This window comes from Lissotriton vulgaris, chromosome 12, assembly GCF_964263255.1.
Source record: "Lissotriton vulgaris chromosome 12, aLisVul1.2, whole genome shotgun sequence".
Lineage (NCBI taxonomy): Eukaryota > Metazoa > Chordata > Amphibia > Caudata > Salamandridae > Lissotriton > Lissotriton vulgaris.
In genome coordinates this window covers 48,540,008-48,557,768 of record NC_141700.1, presented here as the reverse complement: position 1 = coordinate 48,557,768, position 17,761 = coordinate 48,540,008, and the positions used below count along the sequence as shown (strand labels likewise).

The window sequence follows — 17,761 nt, the reverse complement described above, 5'->3', positions numbered from 1 at the left end:
GCCGTCTGCCAAGCAAGTAATGGATGAGCTGTTCAAATCAGGTGGTATACATTGATTTAATTTGGCATATGGTGTTTGGAAAACCATTCCGTTAAGAGCTTTGATAGGAAAGTCCATGATACAGGCAAACGTCCTTCCAATCATAGTGTAGAACTTTCTCCAATCATAATTTCCCGCTACAAGTTTAAGACAATGTTTATCATTTACATTGTTAACAGTGAATTGATAATTGTACTGCTGAGACCTTTTTTTGTCTCGGAGATCAACTTGCTAAAGTTTTCCTGATGTTAGATCAGTCCAATGGGGAGATGTGTGCCTTCCCTTGAAGATGGTGGAATGCTCTTAAAGGGCTGCCAATAGCATTAATAAAAACCAAACCACTAGCCAAGACTGTCCATACTGCCATATATGAGACAGTTTGATGGCCAATTACGTATAAGCTGCAATGGGTTAAAAAAACAATCCAATAAATGCCATGGTCTCTCAGATATTCTCAAATTAAGACCTGCACCATTCTTCCTACTCAATATAACTTTAACAGGGAATTGAATCCTTACTACATGTAATCACAGCAAAACAATGATCATGACAGAACTGATGGGGAGTGATGTAGGTCCTTTGTAACTTTTGCTAGTCGCAGGTCTTGAATTGCAGTTAGTTTGTGTTTAGGACAATTCAGAGTGGTTGAATAACTACTGGTGAAATATGATGTGAACGTAATTTTATGCGGCCATCCAGGATTTCATAAAATGATGTGAAGCACCTCAAGATTCAAGCTTGGTCACCTCAACAGGCATGTCGAGGGCTTGAACGTAGGACGTTCATATTAAGATGGGGCAGATAAGAGAGGAAGTGGGGCACACAAAGGTGCAGGGCCTGACTGGATAATGGCATCCCCTTTAAACAAGCAGTGGTGAATATATAGAGTTATAGCAGACATATAATTTAGCGCGCAGATACAAAGGCAGATCACAGGAAGTCTGATTTACAGGGGTTGAAGTGTCAGTATATTACTGTTCAAACTGCAGACTTAGCACACAGGCAGATGCAGTGAATAAAACATGAACTGTCAGATTTGGACAGAGTGGCAGGACACAAGAGCATCTGAATGCACACAGGAACAAGTCAGTGAAATGTCATTAAAACAGGACAGAGTGAAAGTACACAAAAACAGCTGCATACACAGCAAAAGACATGCAGTGGTGCACAGGCATGGCTAGGCATGCACTAGTGCAGAAGCATAGCTGGGCATGCACGGGGCACACGCAGGGATGGGCATACATGGGTGCACAGGCTGGGATGGGCACGCATGGGTGCAGAAGCATGGACGGGCACGCACGGATGCACAGGCATGGCCATGAACGGGCATTCAATGATACAGTGGCATTAACTGGCACGCACTAGTGGACAGGCATGGCCACAGATGGGCATGCAATGATGCAGTTGCATGGACGGGCGCAAGCACGGGTGCACAGGCATGGACATGGAACGGCATGCAATGATGCAGTGGTATGGATGGGCAAGCACTGGTGCACAAGCATGGCCAGGTGCATGGACATGGATGGGCATGCAATGATAGAGGCATGGACGGGCACGCACTGGTGCCCAGGCATGGATGGGCATGCAATGATACAGTTGCATGGACGGGCACGCACTGGTGCACAGGCATGGCCTGGATGGGCATGCAATGATACAGTGGCATGGACGGGCACGCACTGGTGCACAGGCATGGATGGGCATGCAATGATACAAAGGCCTGGATGGGCACGTACTGGTGCCCAGGCATGGATGGGCATGCAATGATACAGTGGCATGGACGGGCACGCACTGGTGCACAGGCATGGACATGGATGGAAATGCAATGATACAGAGGCATGGACGGGCACGCACTGGTGCACAGGCATGGACATGGATGGAAATGCAATGATACAGAGGCATGGACGGGCACGCACTGGTGCACAGGCATGGATGGGCATGCAATGATAGTGGCATGGACGGGCACGCACTGGTGCATGGCTTGGTACTCAAGGAGCTGCAGTGCCAGGTTCCAAGCGTATTGTGTACAGACAGGCTGCACCTGTGCGGCAGGTACTGCCAGACCCCCTGTAAATAGCACGGCACGCAGGTGCTCCATTCTCCCCCGTGGACCCCCACCCCCGGCGGCGCACTCACCTGCGCGGGGCCGCTCCGCCCGTACCGCAGGCGGCACTTGCTCTTGCAAGGGCCTGTGTCGCCGAACTCGTCATCCAGGGGGTCGGCGGTGGCCCCCGGGGGGTCGGAAGCGGCGGTTGCGAAGGCCGCCAGGGACGTTAGCGTAAAGCAGAGGAGCAGCAGTGGCTCGCGGCGGCGCGCGGCTCCGGCCATGGCAGTTCTCGCGCCTTCCCTGCCAGCAGCAGCCCGCTAACCGACGGCCGCGCGCCCAGCGTCACCCGCTCAGTGACGTCGCCGGCGGCAGGTTAGGCCGCAGAGGACTCTGGGAGGAGGCGGAGTATAAAAGCGCATCGGTGACTGACTTTCTCCGTCATTGGTCTTGAGTGCATTTAGTGTTTAATGTGTTACGCACCACAAAGCAATGTTTGGTGCGTACCGAGATTCCGATATTTTGGTTTCTAGTCAAAGTGTCACAGAAGGGTTAATGACAGCCTCCAAACAGAAATTTAGGTAGGTGTTACCTCTCTACGAAACGTTAAAAAAAATAAGGTAGTGCTTTAAGTGAAATTATTGCAGTGCAGGTACTCCCTGTTTAGAGCGTCTGTTTGCTCCTAAGAAATGCCGGTACCACCTATTAAATGTATTGTAGTAATACCGAGAGATGCAGGTACTCTCCCTTTCAAATGAAACACCTGCAGATACTCATTATCGACCAGGACATGCCCGTTTAACCCGTTTCAAGTACTGCTTTAAGGACTTGTTCAGAGTATAAATGTGATAGAGTTGTGAAGTTTGAAGGTTTTCAAGCAAATCTCAGATGAAGTGAAGAATTAGGTTGTTTCTATGGTCTGAGGCTGAATTGGTTTGCGCCTTCATACTTCCAAGCTTTTGAATTTGTCCTATTATTATTAGCCAGTAATGGACTTGATAGGAATTACTCATTCCACAGTGCATAAAACCAAGCCTCTTAATGCGGAAATTATTAAAGGGAGAGCGCCTTCAAGAAGGGCCCAGAAATTGCTTTCTGGGTTATTGGGTTTTGAACATTGTTTCAATGGCCATATACTGGGTCCCCAAAGAGGGGACTTGGTCTTTGTTAGGAGAATTTCAGATTTGGGAGGAATGAGATTAAAGTTTTTCGTACTCTTATTGGCTATTGGATGTGATTTTGTTGATGAGAATCATACCTGACTTCTCTACCTAAGGATGAGTTTGGTTTCATCAGCTTCCATGAAGAGATTCTTGCCACCTACGTCAAGTAGGGAAGTTCTAGATCTTCGATATAAAAAAAAAAAATCAACCTCTGCATTTACTGTTTCACAAACTAAGCACTGCTAACCAAATTGTGTCACCGGTCTATCTCTTTAATGTTTATGGTAAATATGTAATTTGTTGTATCCTATCAACGGTACTAGCTTCTGGTTGCTACCTCCAATGGATTATAGATTGTGGATTCCAGGGGCAGAGAGCAGGCAGTTTCTGAAGGAGGACAGCAGGGGTTGTTTTCACTGGACTTAATAAACTATTCCCATCTTTCTTCATGCGTTGTGGTGATTTAAAAGTGGAGACGAGGATGGGATGGCTTATTCCTGAGGCACTAAACATGGTGTGAAGTATTGGAGCCAATTTGTACACTTCTGGATTGGCTTAAAACCCCAGGTTCTCTGGTTGCCTGCAGAACGAAATCTTAAATTGCTTTGCGGTGAATTGGACATTATAGATATACCGCGTCTTGGTGGTGAACACAGGTGTAGATTTTACTCTATTTTGTGGCGTTTGGGAATGAGTACAGCGTTTGGCTCACAAATGCCGAAAGGACACGTGGAAGGAGGATTTCACTATGCTTGCTGTACTTGTTATTTTTATTCTGCAAGTGCAGCAACGTGAGCTGGCACAACTGTGATGTTGTTTGCTGTGCGGTTCCTGGAGGCATTGCATTGTGGCTGTTCATGCAAGTGAGTGACATCGCTGTGAGCAGCAGTGATGTGCGTGCAGCATTTGGGGCTCTGTCGTTTCATACTACGTGTGTACATGATGGTTACAAGGGTGATCAACACTAGCATCGGGTTTTGCTGATCCTCCTAGGCTTCTGTCGGCGGTGTCACATGAGCGCGTCAGGTTACTGAGGAGATTTGCACGATGTGCACCTGGCAGCTGCGGTCTGTATGCACATTTGAATCTGTGCTTCTGGAAGTGTCTCACAGGATCCACCGAGAGAACATTGTATGGGTTCAGCAAGAAAACATTGCAAGTGTGTGGAAGAACAAAGGTTAGAGTTGGTGCAGGTGAACAAGGACAACTGTGTCTACTTTGTTTATTTTAGTTTGTTGTATTTGACACTGTTCATGTTGTGTCATATGGCTAAATCGAGTTTGTGCATTTGATTAAGGTTTACAGTGGGCATTTTACTTTTTGTAGTTTATTGCACTATTGGTATTGCTGACATTGAATGTTCCTGATTTTGTTGCGTGTTTATCTAGGTTCCTGATCGATACTGTGACCTTATGCCCCTATTCGGCTATAAATCCATTTATTCCCTATATTGGCATAACCGTTCAAGTGCGATTTTCTGAAAAGTCATCTCTGGCCTCACACGAACAGAGCCACATTCCAGCATGACTCTCTGCTACTTCCTTTGCGACCAATTAGTGCAATGACAGTGCAGCAGTCCCTATCTGATATTCCTAGATAACACTCCGAGTTCTTCAACAAGATAAAAACTTAGCAAACCTGGAAATCCCCGCTTGCTATGTTTTGATTAGTAATGGAACTCTAATGAGCAACTGATAACTATCACTTCCTAGTGACATCTTTAATTGACGTCTTATGTCCAGCAAACTTGCGTCAAACCCGGCACCTGTCAGGTATAAATATTACCAACGTTGCCTTAAGCAATGTTCGTTGCCTGTTGCTGATGCCAGCTGCCTGCATGACCCTGTGTTGGTAAATCTAGCACTCTGTCGCTGCAGCCTGCTATCCTGTGGTGGTGAAGCTGCTGATTACCATTATCGCCGCTACAGCGCGAACTATGGTGCAGTACGCTTAAGGAGCTGAACAGTCGTCCCTCTGCGAAGACATCCAGCAGATTCCAGCTGCCCGCGGACGCTGTCCCCCCTCCTTCCTCGACGCGCTGAAGAGAAGCCGCTGCCTTTCTCGTGCAGAGAAATCCAGTCCCGGCGCTTCCGGTTTACCCTCGCGGGTGACTGGGATATCGAGAGAGACCCCTGAAGGAGATACCAATCCTCCATCATTCTATTCAGAGGTATGGTGTTGACTAAACCCTTAAACGAGAATTCTTGAAACAAACCTTGGCAAAACCAACTTAACTTAAAGCTACTTACTTACTCCCCTTTCACGTGTTAGGCTTAGGTCAGGCACACTGGGGTAGGCTTAGTTAGAAGCACCAGTTGAGTATGTTAGCCTAATGTATATATGACTGTATATATGTTTTATTACTTTTAAACCATTGTATGGCTAAGAAACCATATCAATGCTTTTACAGTTCTATTTCGCAATACTTATCTTACTGTACGTACTTTTTATAATAACAATTATTGCAATTGTGGCAATACATTTCTCTTGTACGAGAAGAAAGACTGTTCAATAAATGTTAACCTTTATTGATACACGCCCGTCTCTCTATTCTCTACATCTCGTGAAAGTAAACTGCACTAGACTGACTGAGTGAAATACATGTCTATTGTTTCACACGACCCTAGAGATTGACTCTTGATCTGAGGAGCAAAGTTGTCATGTTGCACGGTTGTTGGAAAACTGAATCCCTTCTTGTCTGTGCCAAGGAAGCTGATCACTTCCTATGCAGAGAAGAAAGTTTCCAGTGACCTCTGAGCTAGTTGGTAACACAACCCAATTAAGTTTAGCATAGTCAGTGGAGGCCTGGAATATCCGCAGTTCCACGTCGATACTACTGTTTATGTTATTCCAATGCGCAGGGCCTAGTGGGAAACTAGGAACTACACTACATGGCGCCCAAACGTTTGGTAAGGCGATAAACTAACGCAAGACTTGTAGAGTAACTCAGTCATGCATATTTCACACCCCTTTCTCCCGTGAATACTCCAATAGACGTCTGGAGTGGGTGAAAGGTTAAAATCCGCCCGACCTTAGTAGGAAGAGATTCCTATGTAAAGCTCTGGTTTATTCAACGTTGAAGGATACAGTGTTCCAAAATATTGTGCACCTAATCTTTGTCTCCTTGGAGACCTACTCTGCAAACCTCGCATTTTTACAATGCCAGAAAACGGAACCACTGGGGCCGCAGCAGATGCGACTCAGCAAGGTCCCGAATACACAGACCCGGATGCAATAATCATCCCGGCACATTTAAGAAAATCTATAACTTCAAAACTTATAGTAAACGGACTGACACCTCAAGGTGGTACAGTAATTTTCGTGATAGAGGCTCACGAATATCGGCAGACAGAGGTATTCTATTCATGGATAAACTTTCCAGCGGTAAACGCTATAACAAAAGAGTTTCACTATTACAAAATAGAGAAACCTCCGGAAGAGTACGCTCCTTTCGAGGAGATTGAAATTCCACTTAAATTTCAAGAGCACCTGCTCTGGTTTAATGGCGCCCTAAAACACAGTGATCAAATAACTAGGCTCGGTCCACTAGGTAGACCAGGAGCCACGTGGCCGGTTCTAGCCAGCTACACACCACATCCTGACATTGCAAAAATGTCTAGAGAAGAGCTGTTAGTACAGCTAAACACATTAATAAAAATACATAGGCAATTAGTCCAATATGTAATGCGGACTGCAACAGTCCAGCCAGCTGTTAATATACCACAGCTGACCCCTCATCAGGGGAACACAAATAAAATTACACCACAGAACATACAGTCATGTCTTGGTAAAACACCCGCAAAACGGGAACAAATTTCTTTCTGGTTAGCACAGAAAATCACTCAAATAGAGGCAGTATTTCCTGATACTACCCCTATTGAGAAACACAGAATCTTGACCATCTGCCTTCCTATGGGAATCGCACCACACGTGGAGGACTGTGACACTTGGGGTACAGTCTTTGCTTCCATTTACACAAAAACACACGGTGTTCCGTCTATGGCGGTAATACCAGAAGTGCTAAAACAGATTCAAAATGAATTCGGTCCAGAGCCCGCTTTAAATCTAGGTATGAAATTACTGAAAGACTTCAAGCAGGTCACGGCTATATTATTAGCCAACGTAAAGGGAGAAGCAGCATCTGTGGCGATCCGCCAGAAGTTGAGGGAAACAGATATAAAAGATCCTGTTGAGCTTGCAAAAATCATAGAAAAATGCTATGAAGAATTAGGTAGAGACAGCTTGGGTGGAAAACCAGTTAAGCCCCAACTGCTCGAAAATCCAGAAAAATTATTTATTAAAAATAATTTAAATACTCCTAAAAAGAGCTGGGATGGAAATAAACAATCCACTCCAAGGAAAAAGTTTTCCAGTCCAGAGGAAGGTCTCCTCGACGGAGGGAAAGAACTCCGACTCGAGAACGCCAGTCTCCCCAACGGGAGCCCTCTGAGAAAAGATATAACCTTAGAAATAGGGATAATCTGAAAAAACCTGATAGATATCAAAGTATTAATACACGTCCCTCTCGATCTCTTCCACAGAATTCGGAAAGAAGAGGACGGTCAGACCCAGGAGAGCACACCAAGTCCAAAGACAAGGAACCTGCTCAGAGTAAAAAATCTCAATTTCAGAAAAAGAAGGTAGCCAGTATTAGAGTAATCAACCATGCCGAGAATACTGAGGACACAGTTGAAAAACGGGGAGTGGGCATTGACAATGTTGGACAGTGCAGCAGAAATCAGTATAGCGCGCAAGATCTTGATGAATCATCTGGAGACAGTGGACACAAATGAATACATTCAAGTTGAAACTGCCGACGCCAGGCTTAGCGAGCCCCATAAAATATACGAAATAACATTGCGTATAGAGGGTGGTAAGACTAGGAAAATTAAGGGTCTATTTTGGGATAAGCTCTCAAAAGGCTATGATATTCTGTTAGCTGAAAAAGATTGGCCCCCAGAGTTTGTCAGGGAGTGCCCTCGTGGCGAAGAAGTGATTATGCCTGCCTTCTCGAATCACATTCCGATTCACAAAAAATATACATATGCAAGGAAATGGGCAGTAGCCCAGGCACCTGCATTATATAAAAATCATGTAGGATGGGATGAGGATTCACCGCCTCACAAAATCCAATTAAAAAGTGAACCAACTGCCCAACGGCAGTATCCCATAAAGCAAGAAGCTAAAAAACAAGTCAGGGAGATCTTAGATCAACTTGAGTACCAGGGGGTGATTGAAACATGCACCTCTCAAATGAACGATCCTTTGTTTCCTGTCTCCAAGCCAGACAATTCATATCGTCTAGTTTTGGACTACAGACACCTTAATACATGTTGCAAAACTTTTGCAGTACAAAACTCGCATAGTGCAGCCCTAATGAATAACATAGTTAGGAAAAAATACAAAACAACATTAGACATATCTAATGGTTTTTTTTGTCAAAACATTGCACCAGAAAGCAGATATTTGACCGCTTTCTCCGCATTTGGGTCACAGAAAAAATTCTGTCGACTCCCACAGGGGTTCAAGAACAGCCCAGGACTATTCTCAGCTAGGGTAACAGAGTTACTACAAATCTATGATGATGAAGCATTATCTTACGTAGATGATATTTATCTCACAGACGACGACTTGGATACTCACTTGAAAAGAGTGAACACCATTATACTTGGGTTCGCAGCAGAGGGTTACAAATTCAACTTTAAAAAGTCCCGAATTGCCCATCTGACAGTACTATTCTTAGGGTACGAATTATCAAGTGAAGGGAAAAGCCTAGCGGACAACTTCTTAGAGAAGTGCGCTGTACTCCAAGCTCCAAAAACGCTGAAGAATTTACAATCAATACTAGGTTTTCTGAATTTCGGAAGAACTTACATACTAAATTACGCAGAGAGGGTTAAACCTCTCTACGAACTAATAAAACCTGATTTTAAACAAATCAATTGGACTCAAAAACACACAGAAATTTTGAGATCACTGCAAACAGACATGTTAGCAAAAACAAAATTAGATACACGTGACAACACGATCGATCTTGTAATCCGAGTCATCCCAGGAAGATGCGGATTCACGTACCTAACCTCTAATGAGGGAGAAAAGGTACCAATTTCAATTAAATCTCACTTGTACACACAAGCAGAAAAAGCATTCAGTCGCACAGAAAGAACTGTGAACGCAGTGCAAATCGCATTAGCAAATGAACGAGAACTGACACACGGCAAACGGATTAATATCCTTACAGCGGAATCCGCCTTCGAGGCGCTATTCAGCCCAGTAAACCTGCCTACAGTGTCACTGGACCCGAAATGGATACAGTGCATAGATTCTCTAGGAGCGGAAGATGTGAAATACTATTTCGCCCCGCAATTTGAAGAACTGAATGATTTAGAATATGAAGAAGAATATCCTCTGCCAATCGAAATTCTGCCTCTCCCACAATATGTCTGTATAATCTATACAGATAGCTTTGTACAGAATTTCAACCTAGAGAGAAAATCCTACGATGCAGCATGTGCGATCATTAAAGGTCGTTGGCTGTGCGGTAAATTCAGACCAAAAGTAACAAAAACTGAATCTGTAAGAAACTGTTCGGTTCAGAGAACTGAAATCAGATCTTTAAAGATGGCGCTCGAAAATGCAGAACGCGAATTCCCGACACTTATAGTGTGCGATTCTCATTTTTGCGTCAACTCTTACAACAATAAACTGCAGAGTTGGATCGAAAACGACTACAAAGATGACACAGGTGCCACAATAAAGCATAAATTGCTCTGGAACGAGGTAGCTCTTTTACACAAAGAACTACAAAAGACTCACGTGATTCACGCACAGAGTCTTCAACGTGATGGCGTTCACGTTGCAGGGAATTCATTGGCTAATACAGCCACCGCGGAAGCAACTAAACCGGCTTCCGTAGCCACAAAAAAGCGTACAGATAAGTACATAGACGGGGAAACCATGCTGGCAGTAAGAACGACCGTAAAAGGCGACTGTGCAGCACTACCCGTAAACTATCCACTCAATTATGCATACATAATCGATGCAAACTCCGTTCCTTTTGCTCGAATCCCTGGAGTGGGGGACAGAGTAATTCCAAACATGAACAGGAGAATATTTTTAATAGCAGACGCACACATGGGTTTGGGTCTAAGGCACAGAGAGATCAAGGAATCACTGACTGAATTACAATCAGTATTCTGGTGGCCGGGAATGAGTGTAGAACACCAAATATATGCAAACAACTGTGAAAACTGTAATAGGGATCGCAGTAAGGAACCTTGCTACCGGCTACCAGTCAGAAAGAGCGTAACGCTGCCTACACCCCATCCTGCGTCCTATTAACAGTTAAGACGAAAAGCACTTAAAAAAATGAGGCCTCCAGAGCTCGGCTGACGCTAGAACGGTTATAAAAGATTTGCGAGTCTATATCGGCACATACGCAATTACCACGTTCCATTCTGACCAGGGTCCTGCTTTCAGCTCTCGAGGCTATAAGGAGGCCATGGCTAGCATGGGAATTGGGTTGCGGTATTCTTGTCCGTCATACCCCGGAAGGGAATAGTGTGGTAGAAAGAAAAAACCGTGACATAAAGCAATCTATAACAGCGAAGGTATTAGGTTCAGGCGCTGGGTGGGTCAAACATTTAATAAGTGTCCAGACTAGTCTTAACAATATGCCAAGAAATTCTCTAAAAGGTTTCAGCCCATACGAACTATTGTTCGGAATTAGAATGCGTGTTCAGGACCTCGATAGTCAGATGTCAGTGGTACAAGAAGAAACAACGCACTTTGATGTAAAAGACCGTTTGGCTGTTTTACAGGAACTGAATGAAACAAGAAAATCATTAAGCAACATAAAGTTAAAGCAACAGCCAAGTACCACTGACGAGGCACCACCCGCAACAGCCCCAGCAAGGCCTGTCTGGATTCCAAAGATTGGGGATCTAGTCAGAGAAAAGATCGCGGTTAAGAAGGAATTTGGGCCTTCTTACAGAAAAGCAGTACCTGTCTTATCAGTCACCGGAACAAGATCAGTTGTGCTACCGCCCCTTGCTGGTAAAAAGGAGAACAGAGTCGTGTCTATCGATCTGGTAAAACCACAAGCATGTGGCCTATAATCAACAGTAGGCCCAGTGGACTCCCAAGAAACAACAGAATACCCAAACTTGCAACAATCCAAGAGGTTCAAACTGAAAGACTAATCACATTCGATCAGCCTGCAGTGCACAATGAAGGACTATGCAATAATGCCATGGATCTCGTGCCTCTTGAAACACAGATTGAAACAGTTCGTCAAGAAACAACACCAGTCTACAATGATGTGGCATCAGAAAGTGCTACCGAGAGACAGATTGAAAGAACAATCCCATCAATTGACAGAACTGCCTCTGGTTATTTCATCAACTTCGACAACTTCTCTGAAGATTTAAATGACCCCGAAGTGATGCCAGAAACAAAAAAGTATTCTAAAGAAAATACAACAGGACTCCTTCAACAAATCAAAGAACTATATCTGGATTCACCGTTGATTGAGCATTGGATTATCTCAGGGGTATTCATACTCCTACTCTGCCTAATTTTAGTTTTAATTTTAGGAAAGTTCATTACAATTGAATGGACACAGCAAGTCAGAACATCAACCTAGTCCTGAAACCACACAGATCATCCCACATGAAGAAAAGAGAACTGTCAACAGTAAATGTCACAGCAATTCCAATACCTGGTGGGGTAGTATGGGAGAAAACAGACTATGAGATCTATGGTCCGGTCGAAATCCTGAAGTATCCTCATCAACTAAAGGTTTCCTTAAGTGACTTTGTGACACCAAGTACATTCTCTGATGATTGGGACTTTAACAGTATTAATGACATGATGTCTGATTTAGTAATGTCAGCTAGATTCACAGATCATGATTATTTACAAGGTTCATCTAGTTATGAGCAGTTATTCTGTTACACCCACTATGGGGATCACTACTTGCATAAATCTGCACAGCCTAGAAATGTTTTTATGTATAATCAATGGGAACATTGTTCTACACCACCTAAAAGCAGTTCTAAAGCATTTTTTGAGAAATTCAAATACTTCTCAGGGTTTAACACCAGTGATGCAGAAACGTTTTATTACAAACTGTTAGATAAAACAGGAATGAAAACAATGCTGACAAATTCTAAATTGATATATTCAGAAGCATTTTATGACAAAATGATGACATTTGGTTTTGATTATTGGAAAAATAATATTGAAACGAAAACAATTTGGGGTACAAAAGATTAGCAGGTGCAAGGCATTGAAGCACTATTTAGAACCTGCATGATACCAGAACAAATGTTATTTTTAAATGACACAATACACCAAACATCTTGTCTTGGCCTAGCTAAGATCAAAGACCTTAAAACACCGTCTATACCAAAGCCAATACCTGAAAATGCAACCACAGATATTGAGTTAGACGTGTCACAAATTTTACATTTCAACAGAACACATCCTGATTGGAAAAAGTGGTTAATCTGGCCTACAGAAACAAATAGCTGTCAAGATAGATTCCTGAATAAGACGCAGGGGTTAAAAATGACCAGATTAGACCCTAGATACTCCCAGAGACAACATCCAGGGATTATAACAACATACAGTGTAGGGAAACTCTGCCTAGAATGGCTAACTACATCCACACTGGCTGAAATTAAGCAACACTTGTCTTTATTAAAAGATGGTGCTGATTTGCGCGATTCCATTTTTGGACCACGCAAACAGCGTCAAAAGCGTTTCATAGCGACCAGTATCTATGCTGCTTACAACGAGGCTTGGAAAGTAAAGCAAATTGAAACTGCTGAAAAAATACGAGAAATTGATCGTATTAATTTGGAGAAATCACTTTCTGTGGTAGACAATGGGTTAACGACTCTGTCTTCCAGAATATATTCTTTGGACAATATTGTATCCTCTACCTTTGATGTGATAGACAGAGATTTGCTAATGTTACAACATGGCCAGTCTCAATTACGCTCTATTATAGAACTAGGCTGGACGCTGCAAAATCTTCGTTCAGGCTATGTGCCTTGGCGTTTAATCAACACAACGTCATTATTTTCCAGTTTTAACCTTACTGATAAACAGATCAGTTTGGCACAGAAAGGAGCAGACTATACAATCCTGAGCATCGAAAAACTCGAGAGATTACCATTGACAATGTCAGAGAGTCCTGTCATTGAATGGATAATACACGGAATTATCACAATTCCGATTACAACTTTCCGATTTAAAAAGTGCCTTGAGTACATACCTGCTGGCCAATATGAACAATTGGGTAAGGGATATGTAAAATCTGAATGGAAATTACCATACACTCATTCTTGCTATAGTGACAGTGACTAAAATGTATTTCTTAGTGGTGACAACTGTAAACATTCACTAAGCGGTATACTTTTGTGTCAGGGTATTAATTTACACGGAGCATGTGATGGAAATTCAAACAACCTTTCATGCCACCAGCTAGTCACACCTGCAACTCAGATAGAGCCCTTCTTTATGCAACTTGCAAACGGGAGTTACATTCTTAGAACGGATCACAGATGTTGTGGCCTGACGCCAGGGAAAAGTTATCTAGTACAAGTTACATCCATGGTCAAATGTTGTATGCAAGCATTGTTCCTGAGCGGGCCTCCAGACATAGTGACTCCCCTCTGGCCTCGTCTGAATCTCTATTCTATACGAATTGATACATTAAGCAAAATGAAATCTGTACTTTTACAAACAACAGTGCCTATAACGTCATCTAAAGAGACGTATGATCTTCTAGTCGCAAGGACGGCTACTGAGGTTCATGACCTTTTATCAACAAATTGCCCTGTGCATTTCGTAGAAATGTTCAGCCAACTCCTTAACATGTCTAGTGCAACAAGCATCCCAGGCATATTTAAGACAGTCTTTACGGGACTGCTAACACCCTTCCAGGCAATTTTGGGAATCTTTCCTAATTTTGTGCACTCCATTTTTGGCGGCATACCATTATTTTTGGGACTCGTCGCAGGGATTCTATTTTTGACCCTCCTGCTACGTTATGGCAAGCCTCGGCTCAGACATAGCTCCCATGGGAATGGAAGAGACAATCCTAGCAATGCGCTACAGGGACAGGATAACTAACGTCCTCGGATTGGCCAGGCTGAGAGATCTAAACATGACCTGGTTCCTTTCATTCAGACCGATATGGCAAAATTGCATTTTACCTGTGCTACGGTGTATGCTTTGCAGCGATGAATGCGTGTTGGACATCTGTCTTTCACTTCCATCAGCAGTACCAATGGACGTCGATACTTTGCTCAGTCCAATAACGGCTCACGCATTGTGTTGTCCCCAGCGGCTACCAATCCTGATGACGGCATTTGTGGAGACTCCTGTACTACAGCCAAGTGGTAACAGTGGAGCGAGTGACAAAAGCAACATCATCCAGGTACAACGTTCTGTGAGCATTGCTGGTCCTGCCTTCGATGACAGCAATCATTCTCACACCTGCCAAGTTACAGCGCTATCTAATTTGGTTGAACTATCACCTGATTTTGTAGACCAATTCTTTGAGAGCCTGTCTGATACGATGTTCTCACCCACAGAGAAACAATAACTTTTGAAAAGCTTTCCGACACACAGCGTTCCCATGAACTCTGAATTCGGCCTTCAGTTTTGATCAACAAAAACTGCCAAGAGCTTTGGAAATCTATTTTCTTTGAATTGGACAATTTTTCTAATATTGACCTTTTTTGGCACGAACAAATTCTTTGCTTAGCGTAAAAACTATTCTTAGAGAACAGAAGCTTCACACTTCTATTTCTAAACACATCTAGAGACATAACAACATTACACCAGCCTCTAGCACACATGTTATTACAATGCATTTTTATGTGATGATTTATCTCGCTTTTCTTCTGTCAGAGATACTTCATGTGTAATTCCTTTTGCATAATCGTTCATTGATTTCATATGCAATAATTTTTTGAATGATTACTATGCTTTAAAAAACGTACAGTACCTAAATTCCATGCATTACAAGTACGCCTATTTCGAATGCATTTATGTATTTTGGGGTGGGCAATGTTACACATGCATCTAATTGCTTTAGTTTTAGTAATTTTGATGGACATTAACCCGTGGAGTGGGTGTTGCGTGTTTATCTAGGTTCCTGATCGATACTGTGACCTTATGCCCCTATTCGGCTATAAATCCATTTATTCCCTATATTGGCATAACCGTTCAAGTGCGATTTTCTGAAAAGTCATCTCTGGCCTCACACGAACAGAGCCACATTCCAGCATGACTCTCTGCTACTTCCTTTGCGACCAATTAGTGCAATGACAGTGCACCAGTCCCTATCTGATATTCCTAGATAACACTCCGAGTTCTTCAACAAGATAAAAACTTAGCAAACCTGGAAATCCCCGCTTGCTATGTTTTGATTAGTAATGGAACTCTAATGAGCAACTGATAACTATCACTTCCTAGTGACATCTTTAATTGACGTCTTATGTCCAGCAAACTTGCGTCAAACCCAGCACCTGTCAGGTATAAATATTACCAATGTTGCCTTAAGCAATGTTCGTTGCCTGTTGCTGATGCCAGCTGCCTGCATGACCCTGTGTTGGTAAATCTAGCACTCTGTCGCTGCAGCCTGCTATCCTGTGGTGGTGAAGCTGCTGATTACCATTATCGCCGCTACAGCGCGAACTATGGTGCAGTACGCTTAAGGAGCTGAACAGTCGTCCCTCTGCGAAGACATCCAGCAGATTCCAGCTGCCCGCGGACGCTGTCCCCCCTCCTTCCTCGACGCGCTGAAGAGAAGCCGCTGCCTTTCTCGTGCAGAGAAATCCAGTCCCGGCGCTTCCGGTTTACCCTCGCGGGTGACTGGGATATCGAGAGAGACCCCTGAAGGAGATACCAATCCTCCATCATTCTATTCAGAGGTATGGTGTTGACTAAACCCTTAAACGAGAATTCTTGAAACAAACCTTGGCAAAACCAACTTAACTTAAAGCTACTTACTTACTCCCCTTTCACGTGTTAGGCTTAGGTCAGGCACACTGGGGTAGGCTTAGTTAGAAGCACCAGTTGAGTATGTTAGCCTAATGTATATATGACTGTATATATGTTTTATTACTTTTAAACCATTGTATGGCTAAGAAACCATATCAATGCTTTTACAGTTCTATTTCGCAATACTTATCTTACTGTACGTACTTTTTATAATAACAATTATTGCAATTGTGGCAATACATTTCTCTTGTACGAGAAGAAAGACTGTTCAATAAATGTTAACCTTTATTGATACACGCCCGTCTCTCTATTCTCTACATCTCGTGAAAGTAAACTGCACTAGACTGACTGAGTGAAATACATGTCTATTGTTTCACACGACCCTAGAGATTGACTCTTGATCTGAGGAGCAAAGTTGTCATGTTGCACGGTTGTTGGAAAACTGAATCCCTTCTTGTCTGTGCCAAGGAAGCTGATCACTTCCTATGCAGAGAAGAAAGTTTCCAGTGACCTCTGAGCTAGTTGGTAACACAACCCAATTAAGTTTAGCATAGTCAGTGGAGGCCTGGAATATCCGCAGTTCCACGTCGATACTACTGTTTATGTTATTCCAATGCACAGGGCCTAGTGGGAAACTAGGAACTACACTACAATTTGTGTTCTTAAAGTGAACACTTTATACTGTTGGGTTGAAATTGTGACGTTATATCAGCTTTGACGCGGCTGGAATTCCCCCGCCTTGCAGGCGAATTCCTCACGTGCGCTGAACGGCTGTCCTACACACACGCCCAACGTGACGTCAGACGGTCGGGGGCTGTCCAACGCATGGAAGCGGTTAAATCTTTTTTCACAGGACTACACATACCACACAGTGAAATCATGGATGCCACATCAGTAAAGCTCCACCCAAATTTCTGCAACTCCAGGTTTTCCTGACATGGTGTGGGAAGACTGGGGCATATCTTTTGGAACATAAATGCAGACTGGTTATCTTGTTTACCACTGCAGGGAAAGGAAATGGACAATGAGAGTGAGGACGGTGAGGTCGTATAGAGGGGCCGTAAGTGAAGAAGAATGGAAGAGAGCAACTTTGGAAGATGACATAATGAAACAGTTGATGACATGACTGTCCCTTAACACTGATCAGGCAATTGGTGTGAGGAAGGAATACACAGTATATAGGATGGTTTAGTCAGAATTGTCAGTAGTGGATGGAATTGTCAGAAGAGTTGGTAGGTTGGTGGTGCAATTAGGGTTGTGTTCCAGATTGCTGGAGTTAATGTACGAAGGGCACAGTGGGATGTTTGGAATGAAGAGGAGAGCTCGTAATGACATGTGATGGCCGGTCATGGATAGGGAGATTGAGAGATGTCTACAGATTTGTATGGCATGCATGTGTAGTAAAACATCACATAAATCAAAGGAGTCTTCTATATCATCCACCAAACTACCAGAAAAATCGTGGCAAAGATTGGGTATGGATATTTGTAGACTACCA

General features: G+C 43.4%; 1 protein-coding gene across 1 annotated transcript in view; it reads right to left on the bottom strand.

Annotated features, from left to right (window-relative positions):
* The window catches only part of TMEM59L (transmembrane protein 59 like), a 163,831-nt gene extending 161,382 nt beyond the window's left edge, over positions 1–2,449 (bottom strand). Inside the window, exon 1 of the mRNA XM_086947026.1 lies at positions 2,173–2,449. Coding sequence (XP_086803152.1) covers positions 2,173–2,364 — 192 coding nt within the window. The 5' untranslated portion in view covers positions 2,365–2,449. The remainder of the gene's footprint in view (positions 1–2,172) is intronic.
* Between the last annotated feature and the right edge of the window lie 15,312 nt (positions 2,450–17,761).